Source organism: Odocoileus virginianus, chromosome 11 (genome assembly GCF_023699985.2).
Source record: "Odocoileus virginianus isolate 20LAN1187 ecotype Illinois chromosome 11, Ovbor_1.2, whole genome shotgun sequence".
Lineage (NCBI taxonomy): Eukaryota > Metazoa > Chordata > Mammalia > Artiodactyla > Cervidae > Odocoileus > Odocoileus virginianus.
Window position 1 is genome coordinate 24,551,643 of NC_069684.1, and position 20,812 is coordinate 24,572,454.

The following is a 20,812-nucleotide window of genomic DNA, read 5'->3' on the forward strand; positions in this document are numbered from 1 at the left end:
TGGAGTGAGCATTCAAGAGGTTACAGTCAGAAAACAAGTTATTAGGACTTAACGATTTCAGAGAGAGGCTTTCTGAGTGTGAGTAGGAATGAATTTTTAAAGTGAGTGAAGGTGAAATTCCCAAGAATTTTTAGGAGGTTAAGGAAATATGGGCTAGGTAAATGTATGGGTCATTCCCATGAATATAAAAATCATATATAAAATCATCTATATATATATATAAAATATATATCATATATAAAATCTTCTTAAATATAAAAATCTTCTATCATTAAATGATAGAAGAATCAAGTAATGTGCATGTAGAAAACATAAACCAAAGAACAAAATATTTTAAATATTCTTCATTTTTACTAAAGGAATATTACAGTTTTAGTACCTCTCTATACCACTTCCCAGGTAGCACTAGTGGTAATGAATCTGCCTGCCAATGCAGGATACATAAGAGACATAGGTTCAATCCCTGGGAGGGACGATCACCTGGAGAAGGGAGGAAATGGCAACCAGCTCCAGCATTCTTCCCTGGAAAATTCAATAGGCAGAGAGGTCTGGTGGGCTATAGAGTCCATAGGGCCACAGAGTTGGGTAAGCGACTAACCAAAAAGTATATTCAAAAAAAGCCTTTCCGCATACCCAAAATGTGTTAGTCAACTTAAATTGCAAAGCTATCATGGCACTTCTTCCTCAGATCTACTTCAAAAGTAAGTCTTAATTGAAGAAAGAGTCATTTTCTATAAGCGGCTATGATAATCTGAAATCAAGCACAATAAAATGTTTTAAAAAACAATCTTCCAGGGCATTTATAATCAAGTTTTATCTTAGTCCAAAGACCTGCAGACTCTTTCTTTAGCTTGGAATTGTGCTCCCTATCTACTAAACAAGCATCTCTCCTTTTATACTTCAAAAATTTGTCTTAATTTGGACACAGACTACCTCTCTTGGGACTTCCCCAGTAACTCAAATGGTAAAAAATTTGCTTGCAATGCAAGAGACCTGGGTTCAATCCCTGGATCAGGAAGATCCCCTGGAGAAGGGAATGGCAACCCACTCCAGTATTCTTGCCTGGAGAATTCTATGGACAGAGGAGCCTGGTGGGCTACAGTCAATGGGGTCGCAAACAGTTGGACTCAACTGAGTGACTAACGCTGCCTGCTCTTAAAAGATTCAGCTGAGGTGACCTTCATTTAAAGTCCTAAGCACACCTGGATAGGGAGAGCTAGAGATGTGTGCATACAAATCCTTAAAACAGAAATAACATCTCAAGGCTCCAGTGCTGCTTATTAGAAAAGCATCCACTAGGCACTATATTCCAGACCTGATCCCATACCAGAAAGCCAGGCTGTTAATTCCTTAATCTGAAAATAGGTCATGAGTACTTCAATTCTAAGACATCTCATCACTGTTTACTGGATGAAACAAGGGTCAGCACTAGGGGTTGGCCCAGCAATCAAGGAAAGATGGAGGAAGGGCAATTGGTCATGCAAACAAGCTGGTTTCTCCCTTTATGTCAGAAAAACAAATCTTCCTAGGATACCTCTTCCACTGACATCTCACTGGCAGCACTGTGTTACATGTTGTTCTTATTTAGTCACTAAGTCATGTTGGACTCTTTTGTGACCCCAGGGACTATAGCCTGCCAGGTTCTTCTGTCCATGTGATTTTCCAGGCAAGAATACTGAAATGGGTTGGAATTTCCTTCTCCAGGGGATCTTCCCAATCCAGGGATCGAACCTCTGTCTTCTGCATTGGCGGGTGGTTACTTTATCAGTGAGCCACCAGAGAAGTCCCATACTGTGTTACATAAGCCATCCTCAAATGAAAATAATATTAAAGATATAAAGTATAACATTTATTTTTCTTGTGTCTAAATAGTAGAAGGAAGAAAGGGAGATGTGTTGAGCAAGCCAACCTACAGTGCATGCCACACCAAGGAAGAGCCAAATCAAGCTGGTATATCTTATAATTTATTTTGAAGCATACATTTTAGACTGACTAGAATAAATCGGAAATTCTAAAGACAAGAGATCTTAATGGGATTTGCCTTTTGATGTTGAACTCAAGGAGCTCATCTGATCTTCACCATGAGTGAACACTGTCAATAAAAACTCTAGATACAATTAAATAAAGTAAGACCCAAAGAATCTAAAGCTTCTTACCCACTTATGAACCTTCACTGGGTTTTCGTCTTAGGCCCCACCTGAAACACCCCTGGTACTCCCTAGGATTCTGTTTTTGGTATCCTCCTTTTCTGTTCTACTCTCATTCAAACATACAACTTCAAGAATCTTCTGCATACTGATGACTCACAATTTTCAAACCATTCTTCTGCTATAGACCAATATTCCAATTATATGCTAGCTATCTCTGCCTGGCTGTTTCCTAGACATAATAATCTAAAGAACGTAAGGGATTAATCTCAAAAATATACAAGCAACTCCTCCAGCTCAACTCTAGAAAAATAAATGACCCAATCAAAAGATGGGCCAGGGAACTAAACAGACATTTCTCCAAGGAAGACATACGGATGGCAAAAAAACACATGAGAAGATGCTCAACATCACTCATTATCAGAGAAATGCAAATCAAAACCACAAGGAGGTACCATTATACACCAGTCAGGATGGCTGCTATCCAAAAGTCTACAAGCAATAAATGCTGGAGAGGGTGTGGAGAAAAGGGAACCCTCTTACACTGTTGGTGGGAATGCAAATTAGTACAGCCACTATGGAAAACAGTGTGGAGATTCCTTAAAAAGCTGGAAATAGATCTGCCATATGACCCAGCAATACCACTTCTAGGCATACACACTGAGGAAACCAGATCCGAAAGAGACACGTGCACCCCAATGTTCATCGCAGCACTGTTTATAATAGCCAGGTCATGGAAGCAACCTAGATGCCCATCAGCAGACGAATGGATGAGGAAGCTGTGGTACATATACACCATGGAATATTACTCAGCCATCAAAAAGAATTCATTTGAATCAGTTCTAATGAGATGGGTGAAACTGGAACCCATTGTACAGAGCGAAGTAAGCCAGAAAGATAAAGACCATTACAGTATACTAACACATATATATGGAATTTAGAAAGATGGTAACGATAACCCTATATGCAAAACAGAAAAAGAGACTCAGATGTATAGAACAGACTTGTGGACTCTGGGAGAAGGCGAGGGTGGGATGTTTCAAGAGAACAGCATCGAAACATGTATATTACCTAGGGTGAAACAGATCACCAGCCCAGGTTGGATGCATGAGACAAGTGCTCAGGACTGGTGCACTGGGAAGACCCAGAGGGATGGGGTGGAGAGGGAGGTGGGAGGGGGGACCGGGATGGGGAATACATGTAAATCCATGGCTAATTCATTTCAATGTATGACAAAAACCACTGCAATGCTGTAAAGTAATTAGCCTCCAACAAATAAAAATAAATGGAAGAAAAAAAAATAATCTAAAGAACGTAAGGGAGAATCTATTCTTGGCTTAGTGAAACCTGTTCTCTTCCTGTATTTTTTATTTCATTATGGCAGCACTAATCTGAGATCTTTGGAGTTGCTTGTATCATTACCTTTTCCTCACTCTATATTCACCAAAACCTTTTGATTTTACTATTAAACAAACTCAATTCCAAACTCTTCTCTCTCTCAATCCCTATTGCCATAGATCTACTTCAGGCTCTCATTAGCTTTCATCTAAACTACCACAGCTTGTTTTTTTCTTCATTGCTGCACAGCTTGTAGGATTAGTTCCCCAAGCAGGGACTGAACCCAGGCCCTTAGCAGTGAAAGTGCAGAGCCCTAACTTCTGGACCACCAGAGAATTCCCCACAAACTCCTTTAAATTAATATTTTTTGCTACCCTTTCTTCCCTCTTTCTAGTCCACATCCTGTCTTCTTAAATATCAGCCTAAAGAACAAATCTCAATTGTATAATAACATCCATTGGCTCTTAAATACCTAAAGGGTACAGCCTCTTTCCAATGGTTGTAGCCTCACTTTTCATGCTCTTTTCCCCTACCTTCCTTTTCCTTCTTCCTCCCTCATATACTCTACACTCCAGATATACTTACCATTCTACACATATCATACACTTTCAGATCTTGGGGTCTTTTTGTTTTTTTGGGTAGCCCAGCTGTTCCTTCTGTTTATGGCATATTTTACCGTCTCCCTTTTTTTAATTCTTATGCTTTAAAGTATATTCTTTACTTTAAAACAAATTCTTATCCTTTCTAGAAGATCCAGCTCAAATATCACCACCTCTGTGAAGCTTTCTTCATCTCTACAAAGCAGAGGTGTACATCTCTATTAAAATCCTGCATGACACATTATAGTATCTATTTACATGTCTTTCCATCACTTTACCTGTATATATGCAGTATACAAACATAGAACAAGTATGATATAAATGTTTGATGAGTGAATAAACCAATTCATATTAAAATTTGGCCCAGTTTCCTATATTTAAGATGGAAGAATTACATTGCAAAGTATTTTAGTGTCTCTAAATTATACCAATGATTAAAAAATAATATCTTGGGAACCAGTCACACTGTTGGTGAGACTGCAGACAGGTATAATCTATAAGGATGGGAATTTGTTAAATCAAAGTTTTAAAATGCACATACTCTTTGGGGAATTTTATATCTAAGAATTTATTTTATACTTACACAATTGGTCAAAAACCATATACAAGGATATTCATAGAAGAACTGGTTGTAACAGCAAACCGTAAAATAACTTAAATGTCTCTCGAAGGGACTGGTTAACAGTACCTTAACAGGTGGGTCTAAATATATTTGTCATAATTTACTGCTTATTTAACTTATATGCAGAGTGCATCATGAGAAATGCTGGGCTGGAGGAAGCACAAGTTGGAATCAAAATTGCCAGGAGAAATATCAATAACCTCAGATATGCAGATGACACCATCCTTATGGGAGAAAGTGAAGAAGAACTAGAGAGCCTCTTGATGAAAGTGAAAGAGGAGGGTGAAAAAGCTGGCTTAAAGCTCAACATTCAGAAAACTAAGATCATGGCATCGGGTCCCATCACTTCATGGCAAATAGATGGGGAAACAGTGGCTGACTTTATTTTTATGGGCTCCAAAATCACTGCAGATGGTGACTGAAGCCATGAAATTATACTCCTCAGAAGGAAAGTTATGACTAACCTAGACAGCATATTAAAAAGCAGAGACATTACTTTGTCAACAAAAGTCCATCTAGTCAAGGCTATGGTTTTTCCAGTAGTCATGTATGGATGTGAGAGTTGGGACTATAAAGAAAGCTGAGCGCTGAAGAATGATGCTTTTGAACTGTGGTGTTGGAGAAGACTCTTGAGAGTCCCTTGGTCTGCAAGGAGATCAAACCAGTCCATCCTAAATGAGATCAATCCTGGGTGTTCATTGGAAGGACTGATGTTGAAGTTGAAACTCCAATACTTTGGCCACCTGATGTGAAGAGCTGACTCATTTGAAAAGACCCTGATGCTGGGAAAGATTGAGGGCAGGAGGAGAAGGGGACGACAGAAGATAAGATGGTTGGATGGCATCACCGACTCAATGGACATGGGTTCAGGGGGATTCTGGGAGTTGGTGATGGACAGGGAGGCTTGGCGTGTTGCAGTTCATGGGGTCACAAAGAGTCGGACATGACTGAGTGACTGAACTGAATTGAACTGAACAAGATAATATGTGAAGTGAAAGAAAAAAATAGAGAAAAATCTGCATGATATGTGAATATCAGTGTTTTTGAAAAAGAGGAGATATTCTATATATGCCTGTATATGCATTACAATACTGTGAAAGAATACATAAGAAATTGCTTTCAAGTGGTTCCTCTGGAGAGGAAAATTGGGAGCTCAGTCAGCACTGGGAGACTTAAGTTTCACTGAATATCCTATTTTATCCTTGAAATTCTGTAGCATTTGCACATAATAGCTAGTTAAATAAGTGAATGCAATGAAGCTTTGCTAACAAAATGCTAACTCGTTTCGTAAAACTTTATGATTAAGCATCAGAATATCCTAACAATGATTTTGCAGTCTTTTCCTGTTCATTTTTTCCCCCTTATGGAAAGAGTCTGTAGGTACTTGAGTTATTCAGTCATACAAACAAGTGATCACCAGGTGCCAGGGATACAAAGATACAGAAGACACATGAGACTCAAAGAGCTTCCACTGTAGCAGAGAGAATGAACATGTATTCCATATAAACAGTTATTTCTCATTCAAAGCTTCATAGCTGGTAAGCATAAACCCAACCTTACTTTCCAGAGACTGCTTGCTGGGTTGCTGGCAGCAAGAATGACAGTCCAATAAGGAAAGGGTAGGGAACTGTAACTACAACTTAATGCAGGTAGCACGTAAAAGTAAAACCTGGGAGCAATGATAGGCCAGGTCCGGCCAAGTGATGGTGATGAAAAAAGAACAGTAGCTTAACAATTAATGGCACCAGAATTCTCCAACATGATTTTAAACAACTGGCAATATTACATAATAAAGCAAGACAGAAAAAAGAGCAGGTATGAGTGATTAAGTAAATATTTTATATAGGAATTACTGACAAACTAAAAACATCCCCACGCTGCCTTCTCTTCAAAAAAAAAAAAAAGTTCCTATTTTAATAATTACATATGACATTTATGGCAGCTGAGGATGAGAAGCCATCAGTGGTTTTTGCAACCATGTCAGAAGCTGAAGTGACAAAGCATTTAATATACATGTTGTAAATGTCTTCATGTACTAGCAGTCAAATATTATTTCTACTTTAGAGTAAGATACAAATAAGATTAAGTGTACTATCATTTTATATTCATAACATCTTTACATTTGAAGATCTCAAATCACTTGCAAGCATTCATTAATTCCAAATATCCTGGTCAGGTACATTACAGAAATAAACTGGGGTGACTTCTAGCAAAGGTGACACAACGAAGGTGACTAGGTCAAGGAGAATCAATAAATCATCAACAGATTTGGAAAAAGTATTTATTTTCTAGTTCGTCCTCCCGGCTCTAAGTCATACTCCTATCACAACATGTTTCTTCTAAGGGTCTGCTAGATATATTTATCTTTGATGTTAAACAAAAAAGATTAAATACAACTAAATAAATGTAGAATGAATTTTAAAAATGAAGGACTAGAACTGGGGTGATTTTCAATAAGGATTTGAGTCCTAATTGTTAGAACAGACTGAGAAAAAGCATTACTAAATTCTAGGGTTAGGAAGGCCTATAATTGTCTATATTTTCCCATATATTCTATTTTTCTATGGACTAAGCTATTACATCCTACCTTTTTTAGTCCTCAAACAATCTTCCCTGCAATGCAGCTATTTTAATTAATAGAACAAATGTACACTGAACATCAATAAAGTAACCAAAACCATAATTAGACATTCAATACAGTGTATTATAAGTAATCATTAGTCTTATATGGCAAAAGAAACCTCTACATTCTATAGGGAATTGAAGACCATAATCAACTCAAATAGTATTATAGTACATTTAATGATTACCATAAAAAATTACCATGTAAAAAGGAAAGTTGAAATGTTAACTACATAAACCTCCTAGCACTCTTTAGAAATTTAACGTTTATATTTTACTCTATTTAAAAACTATTAATTTCTGACATTACTTTTGACTTATTTTTGAACAAGAATCATTCGTTCCAAGCAGAATTTGGTAAGATTTGAAAAGCTTTAAAAATTTTTTTAAATGAAACCCTGGATTGTTATGTGAATTTCACTTAGCGAAACTGAAGGATTTCTTCCTAAATGCCTACCTGCGCATTGGCTTTCCTTCCATGCACCATGAAAAGTACCCTTCACCACACTCTAAAGCCGAACCTAAGACAACAGAAAAGCAGTAACTTAATAAAAACTATTTCTGATCTTTCCAATAACAATCTCTATACAATGATTTCGTTCAGTAAAAGAATTTTATATACTATTATATTACACGACAGGCCTTTTGCAGATGCACACTCATAACCCTTACCTAGTTCCTTTAAGATGACCATCCTTACTGTGAATGCTAAAACGATTATACGTAAAGGTGAGGAAAAGTGCGCCAAACAGTCCCAATTGCTAGGCTACTCTTGTCTCTCTTCAGAAAGTACTCCGGAGACATTTAACTTTAACCGCACTATCAACGATTACCTACAGAGTATTCACCAGATACCCACAGCAATACTAGCATGATGGATCGGGTAGGGAACACTGTGGCTTAACAACGGATCTGAAAGCTGGTAACTTGTCCCTAAGCGATAGAAGGAGCAGGTACTTGCCTTTAAAAATAAACAACTCCGTTTCCGACAGCCCAGACAGAACAGGGCAGAGAAACTATGGCTCCAATACTAACATTCTCTTTACCAGGTCTTCCCGAAACGATGTTCACCACCCACCTGGCAAGATTTCGCTGGTCCCCAGGTTAGGTGGGACGCACAGTATCCACTTTCTTCCCCCCAGATTCCAACCTCTGTCTAGGGAAGCTGTCCAGGGTGCGGAACCTCACGCCCTCAGGCAGAACAGCCCAGCACCTTCCGTGGCTCCAGGGCAGGGCTACAGCCCGCTTGAACGCCTTCTGGTGCCCCGCAAGGCCCAGCCCCAGTGCCCTAACAGCCCCTTCTCGGTGCCCACTGACAGGTGGCGGGCGAAGCACGGCCCCTACCCAATGGGCAGCCCCGCAACTTGGGACCACAGATTTGCAAAGCGAGTCCTGGGCGCTGTCCACTGTCCTTTGCTCTAAGACTGCTAACCTACCGGCTCCGACACTTTCTTCTCTGCCTTAGCCTCCTCTGCCTCCTCCGCCTGCCGCCTCCTCTCTGGCTCCTTCTCTGCCTCAGCTAGAGCAAGGAGGATGCCGCTCCTCCAGCTATTTCCTCCCCACCCCTCGCCCCACTTCAGCCGCAGGAAGTGGTCCTGTTCCTAAACTGTTCCCTCTGGAACCCACATACTTTACCAAGAGGTTCCGGCCCGGATCAGGAAGTAGCTGCGCTCTTTGTTGGGGGCTTGGATCCCCTCAAAGACTGCCTGTCCTTGTACCCAGTTCCTTGTATCCCGAGGATGTGCGAGTTCATTGCTGAACTGGCAGTATTTGAATACTGAAGGCTTCTCCTTTCTCCTTTGTTTTCCTCAGAAGTCAACAGAAAGATGGGAGGAGTCACAGAAAGCCAGGAATTGTGATTTATTTGTAGCCGGTGCATCTCCCCGTTGGCATAATTTTTTCCCTAATTGTGGGTTGAATGATTGACAAATGTCTACATGTGGTTGACATTATATCTATGAGGCCACTCCTGTGTGCAAGCTGCTGAGGATCCTCAGACAAATCAGAAAGAGACCTGATTTTCCAGATTTCCCAGGTTAGCTTTCGAGACATGAGGGTTTTATTCAGGATTTTAAGGTTATGTCAGCTTGCCCTTTCACTTAGTATTCTATAACAAACACTTCACCAAACACTGCTCTGAATTCACTTTAGCATCAGGGAGGAAAATAATTTTTTTTTTTCTAATTTGTCCCTTGCCTGATTTTCCCATAGCACATAGCCACCTAATTTTCACTATATGTTTAGAAAACAACAAGTGATAGGGTGGAAGATAAGATACAATGTCAGTAATATTAGTGAAAGGCTGTTACTGGTTTCCTGGTAACTATTACAGGCTAAGCATGAATTTAACCACATTTTCTTTAGCTGTTCTTCAAAATGGAATCTACACAGATTTTTGCAGTTGTTTGTGAAAGGGAAAGAATACCTTTTGTTAACTAGCTTGTAGTGGGAGATGCATGGTCTTTAGATCCAGACACCCATAGTTTCAAATCCTAGCCCTGCGACTCACTAGATTGGTGATCTTGGTCAAGGTTCTTAATCTCTTAAGTATTAATTTCTTTCAGGTAAAAGAGAAACAATACCCTTTCTTACACAATTTTTGAGATGGGTAAATTATAATGAAGATCATGTTCTGTGTCTGGTACTTAGTAGGCACTCAACAAATGTCAGTTTTCTCTCCTCTTCCCTTAAATGGACTCACTAATTGAGCACTTATTGCATGTCAGGTACTATGTTAGGCTTTGGAAATGGTTGTGAACAAGATAGACATCATCCTAAAGTTCTAGTGCTCATTCATGTGGTTATTGCGGTGCCCCGAGGACAAAAGAACAAGATGAACAAGAAAGGTGTTGGAATGTAGAAACAGAAAAAACCAGACCCTTATCACCCTTCCCACCATGTTGTTAACTGTTGTGGAATTTTTGAGCCCTCTTGAGTAGCATGGCCTGTCCCCCTCTTAGCCCATGTAAGGAAAGGTATTTGTCTTACTCTTCTCCCAGGCCTGTATGGGGAATGTATACATACCTCGTTCAATCAGCAAATGACTCACAAGACCCCTACCCTGTTCCTTGTCCCCTGACTATAAAAACAGACCAAAGACCAACATTCAGAGTTAGCTCTCCCTGACTCTCAGGAAGTTGGCCCAAGGTACTGGCAGTGCCCCCCTCTTACCCCACTCTAATAAACTCTATTCTCCTTTCATTTTGCCTTGTGTTTGGAAATTCTTTTCCAACCTGTGCATGGACCACAACATTTGATAGTTGATTTTCCAACATCTTTTTCATTATGAGTAATTGGTCTAAACCATCTCCACACAAATGACCGATATAGACTAACAAGAAATCAGGAGAAATCTAATGGGGTCTTGGGACAAGATTCCCCAGCAATTTTAGAAGAGATACAGGAAGAGATAGCATCTTTTCCCTTTGGCCACTGTTATGCCTGGATGAGACACTTGGAAACACCACAACCATTTTGTAACCATGAGGGAAGGCAGAGAAGAATGAAGCTAGACAATAAGGGAGGTAGAACAGAGAGACTGAAAGAATGTGGGTCTTTCAATGTAATTTTTAAAATACTCATTCTCCCTTGCCCACAGACATTCCTGTTGCTGGATTGTAGTTACATGAGATAATAAATATCATATTTTTAAATTGGGGTTTCTATTACTAGCAGCCAGAAGCATACTAATGTGTGTAAAAGGATATAGACAATAATCAAGTAAACAACTAAGTAAAATAATTTCAACCACTGGCAAATGCTATCTAGGAAGGAGCCAAACAGCTGATGGTATGGAGAGTGAGTATTTTGAGACTACTTTAAATAACATGGTCAGGGAGGCACTCTCTGAAGAGTTAGGTTGAAATCTGAAATCTGAGGGAGAAACATCCAGGTGGAAAGCTGGGAGAAGAGTGTTTCAAGTAGAGAGAACAGCAAAGGGAAAGGACCTGAAGCATAAATGAGCTCTTCCTGTTTAATGAACATAGAAAAGCCCAGTTTGACTAGAAATAATATTAGACATGAGGTAAGAGAAATAGGTCATCTGATGCGAACAGACGACTCATTGGAAAAGTCCCTGATGCTGGGAAAGATCACGGGGAGAAGGAGAAGAGGGTGTCAGAGGATGACATAGCTGGATGGCATCACTGATGCAATGAACATGAACTTAGGCAAACTCAGGGAGATGGTGAGGAACAGGGAGGCCTGGGGTGCTGCAGTTCATGGGGTTGCAAAGAGCTGGACATGACTGGGCAACTGAACAACAACAACAAAGAGAAATAGGCAAGAACAAGATCATATACTGTCTTCTAGGCTACTGTAAGGAATTCTAGTTTTATTTTAAATTCTCTGGGAAAATATGAGGAGATATTTCAGCTCAATTTAGGTTTAACAATTGATCCTAAATTCAAAACCTTGAAAATTAGAAGGAGAAAATGTGGATGTTCCATTATTAACTACAGAGACAATCATATGTGGGAAAGAATATGGAAGAATATTTCTAGAAATGTTCTTGCTATGATTGGTGGTAAATAAAGGCTGATTTTATTTAAATTTGGGGACTTTAATAAAGATATTTTTTCTTTGTAGGAATCATACAATTAATTAGTGGCTATAATACAAAATAGCTGCCTTTCATAGTTAATCATTAGGCCTAGAGTGTGTGAATGACCTATAAAGGAACCAAATGTAGACACTAAGATGCTCTCAGTTTTTACTTGTCATCTGGGAATTTGAGGTAGACTTCGAGCGCAAAGTAATAAGACTAAGCCAGAAAGCAGTGAATTTTGAGAGGGGGGAACAGGACATCCTAGGGATTTTTAGGATCTTAGAATTGGTATGTGGTTGGTTTTAGGTAACCTCAATTTAAATCTATGATTTAACAGTGATGAACATGGATCTTGAGTAAGCAACCCAATTGTACTTACATAAACTCCTCTGTAAAATGGAAAAAAAAACACATTAAAATATTCATGGTGCTATAGAAGTATTAGATAATCACCACAAATTCTACAAAAACGGCCTTAAAAACAAAACACTAGGAGAGACAGATTATCTCCACTCTACAGATGAGGATGTTGAGGCATACAGGTAATTAAATGACTGACTTAAGATTCTGCAACTAGTTAGTGTTAAACTGGTAAGTAATGAAGTATTCACTTAAATAAAGTCAGTCTAACACCACTCCCCCTCATCTTAAAATTTAAAAATCTACCACTATGAATTGTGGGAAAAGCTTGTGCTCAAAGTGAAAAGGCAACCTACCAAGTGGGAGAAAACATTTGCAACACATATATCTGATAAGGGGTTAGTATCCAAAATACATAAAGAACTCACACAACTGAACAGCAGAAAACAAACAAAAAGCAATCTAATTTAAAAATGGGCAGATGATCTGGATACACATTTCCCCAAAGACATACAGACTGCCAACAGGCACATGAAAATTTGCTCAGCATCACACTAATGACCAGGGAAATGCAAATCGAAACCACAATGACATATCACCTTATGCCTTTTAGAATGGCTGTAATCAAAAAGACAAGAAGTAACAAATGTTGGTCAGCTCCCCAAAGGTGCAGTGGATCTGCCAGCCAATGCAGGAGACAGTTCCATACCTGATCCACATGGTGCATGATCCCACAAGGGTCCCACGTGACCCATGATCCCACGAGTCCATGCACCACAACTATTGAGTCTGTGTGCTGAAAACAGTGAGCCCGTGAGCCCCAACCACTGAAGCCCAAGCACCCTAGAGCCTGTCCTTTGCAACAAGAGATGCTACTGCAAAGAGGAACCTACACACTGCAACTAGAGAGTGGCCCCCTCTCTCTGCAGCTAAGGGAAAGCCCACACAGCATCCAAGACCCAGAGCAGCCAAAATATCAGTGAAAATGTGGAGAAAAGGGAATACTGTGTACTGTTGGTGGGATGTAAACTAGTGCAACCATTATGGAAAACAGTACAGAGGTTCCTCAAAAATTAAAAACAGAGCTACCATATGATCCAGCAATTCTGAGTATTTACCTGAAGAAAATGAAAACACTAACTTAAAAAGATATATACACTTTCAAGTTCATTGCAGCATCATATACAATAGTCAAAATATGGAAACAACCTGTGTCCATTGATGTATGAATGGATAAAGAAAATGTGGAGGGACTTCCCAGGTGGTCCAGTGGCTAAGACTCCGCTCTCCCAATGCAGGGGGCCTGAGTCTGATCCCTGGTCAGGGAACTAGATCCCAACTAGGTATTGCTTCTATCTTTAAAATATGTATATGAATTGTAGGCAAATTGTTACTGTTTGAATGGGGAATATGTTAATGTTTGAACCTCCTTTAAATGATTTAATTATGCTCTTTAAAACTATAATCACATTTCACCCTTGCTTAAAATATAATATAGATTCTCAGTTATCCACAGGATAAATTTAGACTCAAAATTAAAGCCTATCAAAATCTATAGGACTAGTCAGCACCTAATTCAGAGGTTCTGAGTTGGGTGTATACCTTCAGTATAGTGTGAACCCTCTGCATTTAAACGTGAAGGCATGTGATGTGATTGCCTCCAGAGTCCCACTGCTTTCCTTAAGGAGAAAGTGACCTGAATTAGTTTCAAATTCAGATCTGTTTCCTGCCTCCTACTAACACTCCAGTCATATGATGAATAAGTTATTAGCTAGGGTAAAGCAAAGTCATTTCACAAAATGGGATTATTTTGTGGTAGAGAAACAATCTAACATTTAAGTAACACCAATCATAAATGGAATCACCCCTGCATATTCATTGGAAGGACTGATTCCGAGGCTGAAGCTCCAATACTTTGGCCACCTGATGTGAAGAGCCAACTGACTGGAAAAGACCCCGATGCTGGTAAAGATTAAGGGCAGGAGGAGAAGGGGACGACAGAGGATGAGATGGTTGGATGACATAACCGACTCAGTGAACATGAGTTTGAGCAAACTCTGGGAGATAGTGAAGGACAGGGAAGGCTGGCATGCTGCAGTCTATAGGGTCGCCAAGAATTGGACAAAACTTAGCAACTGAACAACAACAAAATCACAACTGGGTACAATTTTAATTATTAATAACTTAGGAGGCAATAGGTAACTGAGGTCCATAAAAATGCAGGCAGAATTTAGAGCTATTCCCACAAGTGAAGAAATGGGAGATTAAATAACAAAAAGGATACCTCTAAGCATGCTGTGAACATATTACCGAGGAAAAGAGTAAATTCTCTTAGATGAGTTCTATTCAGATACTAGGTTTTCCCAGTGACTCAGTGGTAAAGAATCCACCTGCAATGCAGGAGAAAAACATTCTTGTTACTGGAGAAGACGACTCAGCTTCATAGAGATGAAGGTGCTCCATAAATACATTTATAAATTTAATGCAATCCAAGTACATCAATATCAGAGTTTGGACAGAGTTAGCTGAGTTGATTATAACATTCATATGGAAGAACAGACAAATGAGAATATCCAGAAATTGACTAAAAATGGAAGCAGGAAAGGGGAGGGCTCACCCTAACAGATATTAGTACAACATGTCCTAAAACCTCTATAGTTAAAACTGATTTTGGTGTATGAACGAACAGATGAATAAAGCAGGGTAGAAAAATCCAGAAGTAAACCAAAGAACACATGGAAATTTAGCATGTGATAAAGCTGCTATCTCACATCAGTCAGGAATATATGGAATGTTTCATAAATGATACAATGCAACTATGGAAAAAGGTAACATTGAGTGTATTCTGCATAAGGAGCTGGACCCCACTGTAGTCTCAACAAAGACCTCTATGAGGGTCTATCAAGACACTTTCAGAAGTTCAGAAGCAGGGATGGCCCTTCAGAGTTGTCACAAGTTGTGAATAAAGGAGTTGGGTCTTTCTACCCCACAGCAACCAGATGTATCAGAAGTTTAAATGCAAGTAATGAAAGTCTAAAAATAGTACAAGAAAACAAGGATGGATTTTTTTTTATTAAATATGCAGGAAAACTTCCCTAACTATAAATAAAAATCTAGAGGCCAAAGACTGACAAATTTGACTGCATAAAAAAATTTCCATGGAAAAAATACTACAAATGAACTAAGAAAATGACAATTAGGAAAAACATATTTGCAATATAGGATTCATAATGTACTACATCTATGGTTCTAAAAATGGAGAAAGAAGAAATAATACAGATAGTCTGGCAAACATATGGACAGGCAGTTCACAGAAATAGAAATGACCCTTAAACTTTTGCAAATATATTCAGTCTTGCTCACAATAAGATAAATTGCAAATTATAGCTACACTAAAAACCTACCAGTAGGCAAAAATCCAGAACTGGACAATCTGCTTTGTTGGCATGACTGTGGGGAAGGAGGCATTCTCATTAATCGCTGGTGTGTGTGCAAAATGATTGAACTTCTCTGGGCAGGGTTTTGATAAGATTAGCAAAATAACATTTGCATTTACCCTCTGACCCAGCAATCTCACTATCCCAAGGAAATACTTGCAAAAATGAAAAAAGAATTATGCACCAGCTTATTAACTGCAGGATTCTTTTTGGAAGCAAATGAATGGAAACAACCCCAAGGCTTCTCAATAGGGGACTGATTGAATAAGCAATAGGATATCCACATAATAGGATTATTCAGCTAAAAAAAGAAATGGCGATCTCTGTATACTTGCACAGTGCGATCTTTAGGATATATTGTTAAGAAATAAAACCTAAGTGAACAGTGTTTATAATATGCTAACTTTGACTTCAAAAGGGTGTAGAAATATGTGTGATGTAAATACTGTATGTACTTATTTTTTTTTAATAGAAAGATAAACTTATAATAAAAATGGTTAGAGGGGAAAGGAAGGAACAGAGAAATCAGGGATGGAAGCCAGATATCTCTGAAAGTATTCAATTTTACATTTTTATTTATTAAATGTTTTTAATAACTAACAATTCATTTAAGGAAGCTATATGTTTACTTAAATAAAATTTATTACTTATTATTATTAAATGACATTTTTTATTTCAATAAAATTAAAGATTTCTTATTTAAATGTCTTTAACTATTTTTAAACAAAATTTAATCAAAAGAGAAAAAATACCTGGATATTGAAAAACAATTGGGCTTAACTGAATGACCAATTGGCATATAGTGAATCCTGTAATGCATAGTGATTTTAGAGCACAGGAAAAGGAAATCTGAAGAAACTTCCACCTTTTTCCCTTCTATTTGCCATGAAGTAATGGGGCTGGATTTTTTTTAATATTTAGTTTTAAGTAGACTCTTTCACTCTCCTCCTTCACCCTCATCAAGAGGCTCTTTAGTTCCTCGTCACTTTCTGCCATTAGAGTGGTATCATTTGTATACTTGAGGTTGTTGATGTTTCTCCCGCCTATCTTGATTCTAGCTTGTAACTCATCCAGCCCAGCATTTCATGATGTCTCAGCGTATAGGTTAAACAAACAGGGTGATAGCAGACAGCCCTGTTGTACTCCTTTCTCAATCTTGAAGCAATCAGTTGTTCCATACAGGATTCTAACTGTTGCTTCTTGATCCGTATACAGGTTTCTCAGGAGATAGGTAAGATGGTGTGGGCACTGAGTCTTAATAGCAGGCTCTCTAGTTGTGACATGCAGGCTTAGTTGCTCCACAGCATGTTGGATCTTAGTGGGATCTTAGTTCCCCGAACAGGGATTGAACCCTCATCCTCTGAATTGCAAAGCAGACTCTCTCAACGACTAGACCACTAGGGAAGTCCCCAGTATGCCAATTAGGAAAAAGTGGGACCTTGACATATGGAATGGGGATATCTGGGTTCATGTACCTAGAAATATTTAATTCCCAAAGATCCATGAACCCTTTGAGCCAAGAGAATTAAGTCACTAACTAACCTGACTGGGGATGTAATGGACTTGAAATTGAAGCAAAGGGACTATACCTCAAGGTGTTCAGGATCCAGGAGGGTATACATGATGATGGAGTAAAAGGGACTATATCCTAGGAGTTCAGGATGTTTTGGTGAGTACACATGGGACTGAATTCTGAGAGTGCTGGATCAGTATGGATAGAATACAGAGTTTCTAAGGGAGCTTAATTAATAATTTGGAAGTAACTCTCTTGGGATACAGGATTTAACAACCTGGCAGGGATCTCAGGAGATGGGGTAAACATGCTGTCAGAATGGTTTCATACATATGGAAAGTATGATGACTCATACTAAATGAAGTAAAGATGCTTGAACTGCCATGCAAGACAATAGAACAAGGGATTTAAAGTTTAAAGAAGTGAGCATGCTAAAATGGACATAAGCCTGGAAGACCCACCAGGCAATAATATCTATGGGATAGACTAAAGGAGATAACATTTACGAAAGTAATAAGGAAGGTGCAAGAGAGAAGGGTACCCAGAATCACTAATAAGTTCAGTAGTGGCTCTCCACTGTAGCCCAGACTGATGGTAGGAGATGCCAATAAAAAAATTGGGCTTATTGACTGCACTGGGGATGTTAGAGATGATTCCAGAGGCTGAGCTGATACTGCATGGATCATGGCCCTGCCATAAAGCACATTATTAGCACAGACTATGTAGCATGGTCCAAGGTCCTTAGGTAAACAGACAGGCAAGACATACCAAGGGTTTGGAGGTCATCTCCAAGAAGCTGGGGGGAAAGGGCCAACTTTGCTTTACACGAGGTTAATCCTTTACTGTTCATTTTCTCAGCAAAGCTTTTCATTCTCACGTACCTTTACCCTTCTTTCACACCCACTTCAAATCAAGCTAGGTGACTGAGCATTACAGGAGAAAATCACTTGACTCTGCAGGTTGGGGTCACTGAAATTCATGGTCTTCAACCTCAACCACCTTTTCAACACCATCAACATTTCAAAACTTTGCTTTGCCAAATCTTCAAGCCCCTCACTCGTCCCTTCCTCTCTCACTTTAAAGATACTCAATTTAAAGCCATCAAGCTTGGTTGCTGTTGTGGATTTTTGGTTTCTTTAATTTACAATTCCACAGTCCAGGAAAATTATCTGTATCCACATCACTGCTACCTTTTCCACTTCAGAATTAGAGGACCAAGCTAAGTTCCTTCTGTTTGAGGCCAACCTTCCCATCTATACCTTAACCCTTTCCCCTCCAATTTCCTTCAGGATCTTACTTTATCAGTCATCTCCTTTTCAAAACATTTTATTTATTTACTCATTTTTGGTTGTGTGCTGGGTCTTTGTTGCTGCATGGGATTTTCTCTAGTTGCATCAAGTAGGGGCTACTCTCCATTTGCAGTAGGCAGGCTTCTCATTGTGGTGGCTTCTCTTATTCTGGAGCATGGGCTCTCGGGTACATGGGCTTCAGGAGCTGTGGCTTGAGGGATCAGTAGTTATGGTTCCCAGACTCTAGAACACAGGCTCAATAGTTGTGGCGCATGGGCTTAGATTCTCCGCAGCATGTGGGATTTTCCTGGACCAGGGATTGAACCCCTGTTTCCTACACTGACAGGGGGATTCTTGACCACTAAACCACCAGGGAAGCCTGTCATCTCCTTTCTTAATCTTCTCTTCCTTGTTATCATCCTACATTCAGGTTTCTATGGTCCTTTCTCTGCCAAGACATCTCCCTTAATACTTGTCTTCCTTTAACTTCTGAGCAATTTCCTCCCTCCACATCTTAGTCAAACTTCTCAAAAGAACAGTGTATATTTACAGCTACCACTTCCTCATTTCCAATTATAGTTGCTAAATCAATGACCCTGATGTTATATCTGACAAATGCCAAAATTATCTTACATTTAAAATACGGGTATTTTTTGCATTTAGAGCCTAAAAAAAGATTTTTTTTTTTTAACTTAGAGGTTCTACTTTCTGACCTCTCTTTCATTCCTCAGTCCACTGAAATCTTGATTTTACTTACTACCCTTCACAAAAGTACTTTTAAGTGAAAAATTCCACTGCTATTTTCTCAGTTTCTTTTGAAATTACTTCCTTGGCTTCTATGTTGCCACACTCACTAGGGTTTGTTCATTCTCTGATTGTTCTTTCCCTATCTTACTTTGCCTACTTCTTAGATGTATTAATAATTGTTCTCCAGGGCTCTGTCCTCAGCCTTCTGTTCTTTAATTCACTCTTCTTGGATGACTTCATCGTCTTTGTAGGTTTTTGATAACATTTATAAATATGTAACTCCAAAATTTATATTTATATCCTAGTCTTGTCTACCAGGGGCTTCCTTGTTGGCTTAGATGGTAGAGAATCTGCCTGCACTGTGGGAGGGAGATTTGGGTTCAATCCCTGGGTTAGGAAGACCCCCTAAAGGAGGGCATGGCAACCCACTCCAGTATTCTTGCCTGGAGAATCCCAATGGACAGAGGAGCCTGGTGGGCTACAGTCCATGGGGTCACAAAGAATTGGACATGACTGAGTGACTTTTCACTTGTCTACTAGGGCTTGCCTGGTGGCTCAGTGGTAAAGAATCTGCCTGCTAACGCAGGAGAAGCGGGTTCCGTTGCTGGGTTGGGGAGATCCCCTGGAGAAGGAAAAGGCGACCCACTCCAGTATTCTTGCCTGGGAAATCTTACGGACAGAAGAGCTTGGTGGGCTACGGTCCATGGGAGTCACAAAAGAGTCAGACATGACTTAGTGACTAAAAAACAACTAAGTCGTGTCTACTAAGCTTTGGATTCAAATAATATGTTTGCTGATATCAGGCAGACTGATATATCTACCTTTATTTTTTTAAGACTGAACTCAATATCCTGGTTCTGTCCCTGTCCTTTTTCAAAATCCCTATTTAGGAAACCACAAGCCACCTGGTCATGAGAGGTGGAAACCCAGGAACAGCTTAGGCTCCTCTCTGTCTGCGATCTTGTCCTCTCCAAACCATTCTCTCCATTGCTGTCTGACCTCTTCCAATGTCTCTAACTACATCTCTTATCTCTCTGCCAAACACATACCCTCTTGCTGTTTCAACCCACTTAGGTTTCACTAATGCACTTTGCTGTTTATTTTATGCACCCGTGAATTTTACATTTCTTTTGTTTTTTTTAAATTTTTTTTCATTTATTTTTATTAGTTGGAGGCTAATTACTTTACAGTATTGTAGTGGTTTTTGTCATACATTGACATGAATCAGCCATGGATTTACATGTATTCCCCATCCTGATCCCCCCTCCCACCTTCCTCTCCACCCGATCCCTCTGGGTCTTCCCAGTGCACCAGGTCCGAGCACTTGTCTCATGCATCCAACCTGGGCTGGTGATCTGTTTCACCCTAGATTTACATTTCTTTTGGATTGCCTTTTCCCACTCCTCTGCCTGTTGAATTTCTAGTTATCTTTTGAGTTTGGATTTTCACTCTGCCATCCTCTATCATATTATTCATTATTACAAGCCTTTGGTTATCTGGTAAGTATATCTTATATATTTACACTTAAGTCACTAACTCAAAGATGATGAAATCAAGAGGGTGACAGAATATTAGGGCATTTTACTAGAAAC

The 20,812-nt window shown here is 39.3% G+C and overlaps 1 protein-coding gene across 7 annotated transcripts in view; it reads right to left on the minus strand.

Moving 5' to 3' along the window:
* KLHL20 (kelch like family member 20) overlaps positions 1-20,812 on the minus strand; it is a 71,870-nt gene that overhangs the window by 47,542 nt on the left and 3,516 nt on the right. For 2 of the 7 annotated variants that reach the window (XM_020902260.2, XM_020902256.2), the window contains one exon: positions 7,786-7,849. The exons of 1 other annotated variant lie outside the window; for it this stretch is intronic. In XM_020902260.2, coding sequence (XP_020757919.2) covers positions 7,786-7,849 — 64 coding nt within the window. Of the gene's footprint in view, positions 1-7,785; positions 7,850-8,406; positions 8,729-8,764; positions 8,892-8,963; positions 9,140-20,812 lie in introns of those variants that run through there. 4 more of the 7 variants (XM_070474063.1, XM_020902258.2, XM_070474064.1 and 1 more) reach the window with 4 other exon arrangements.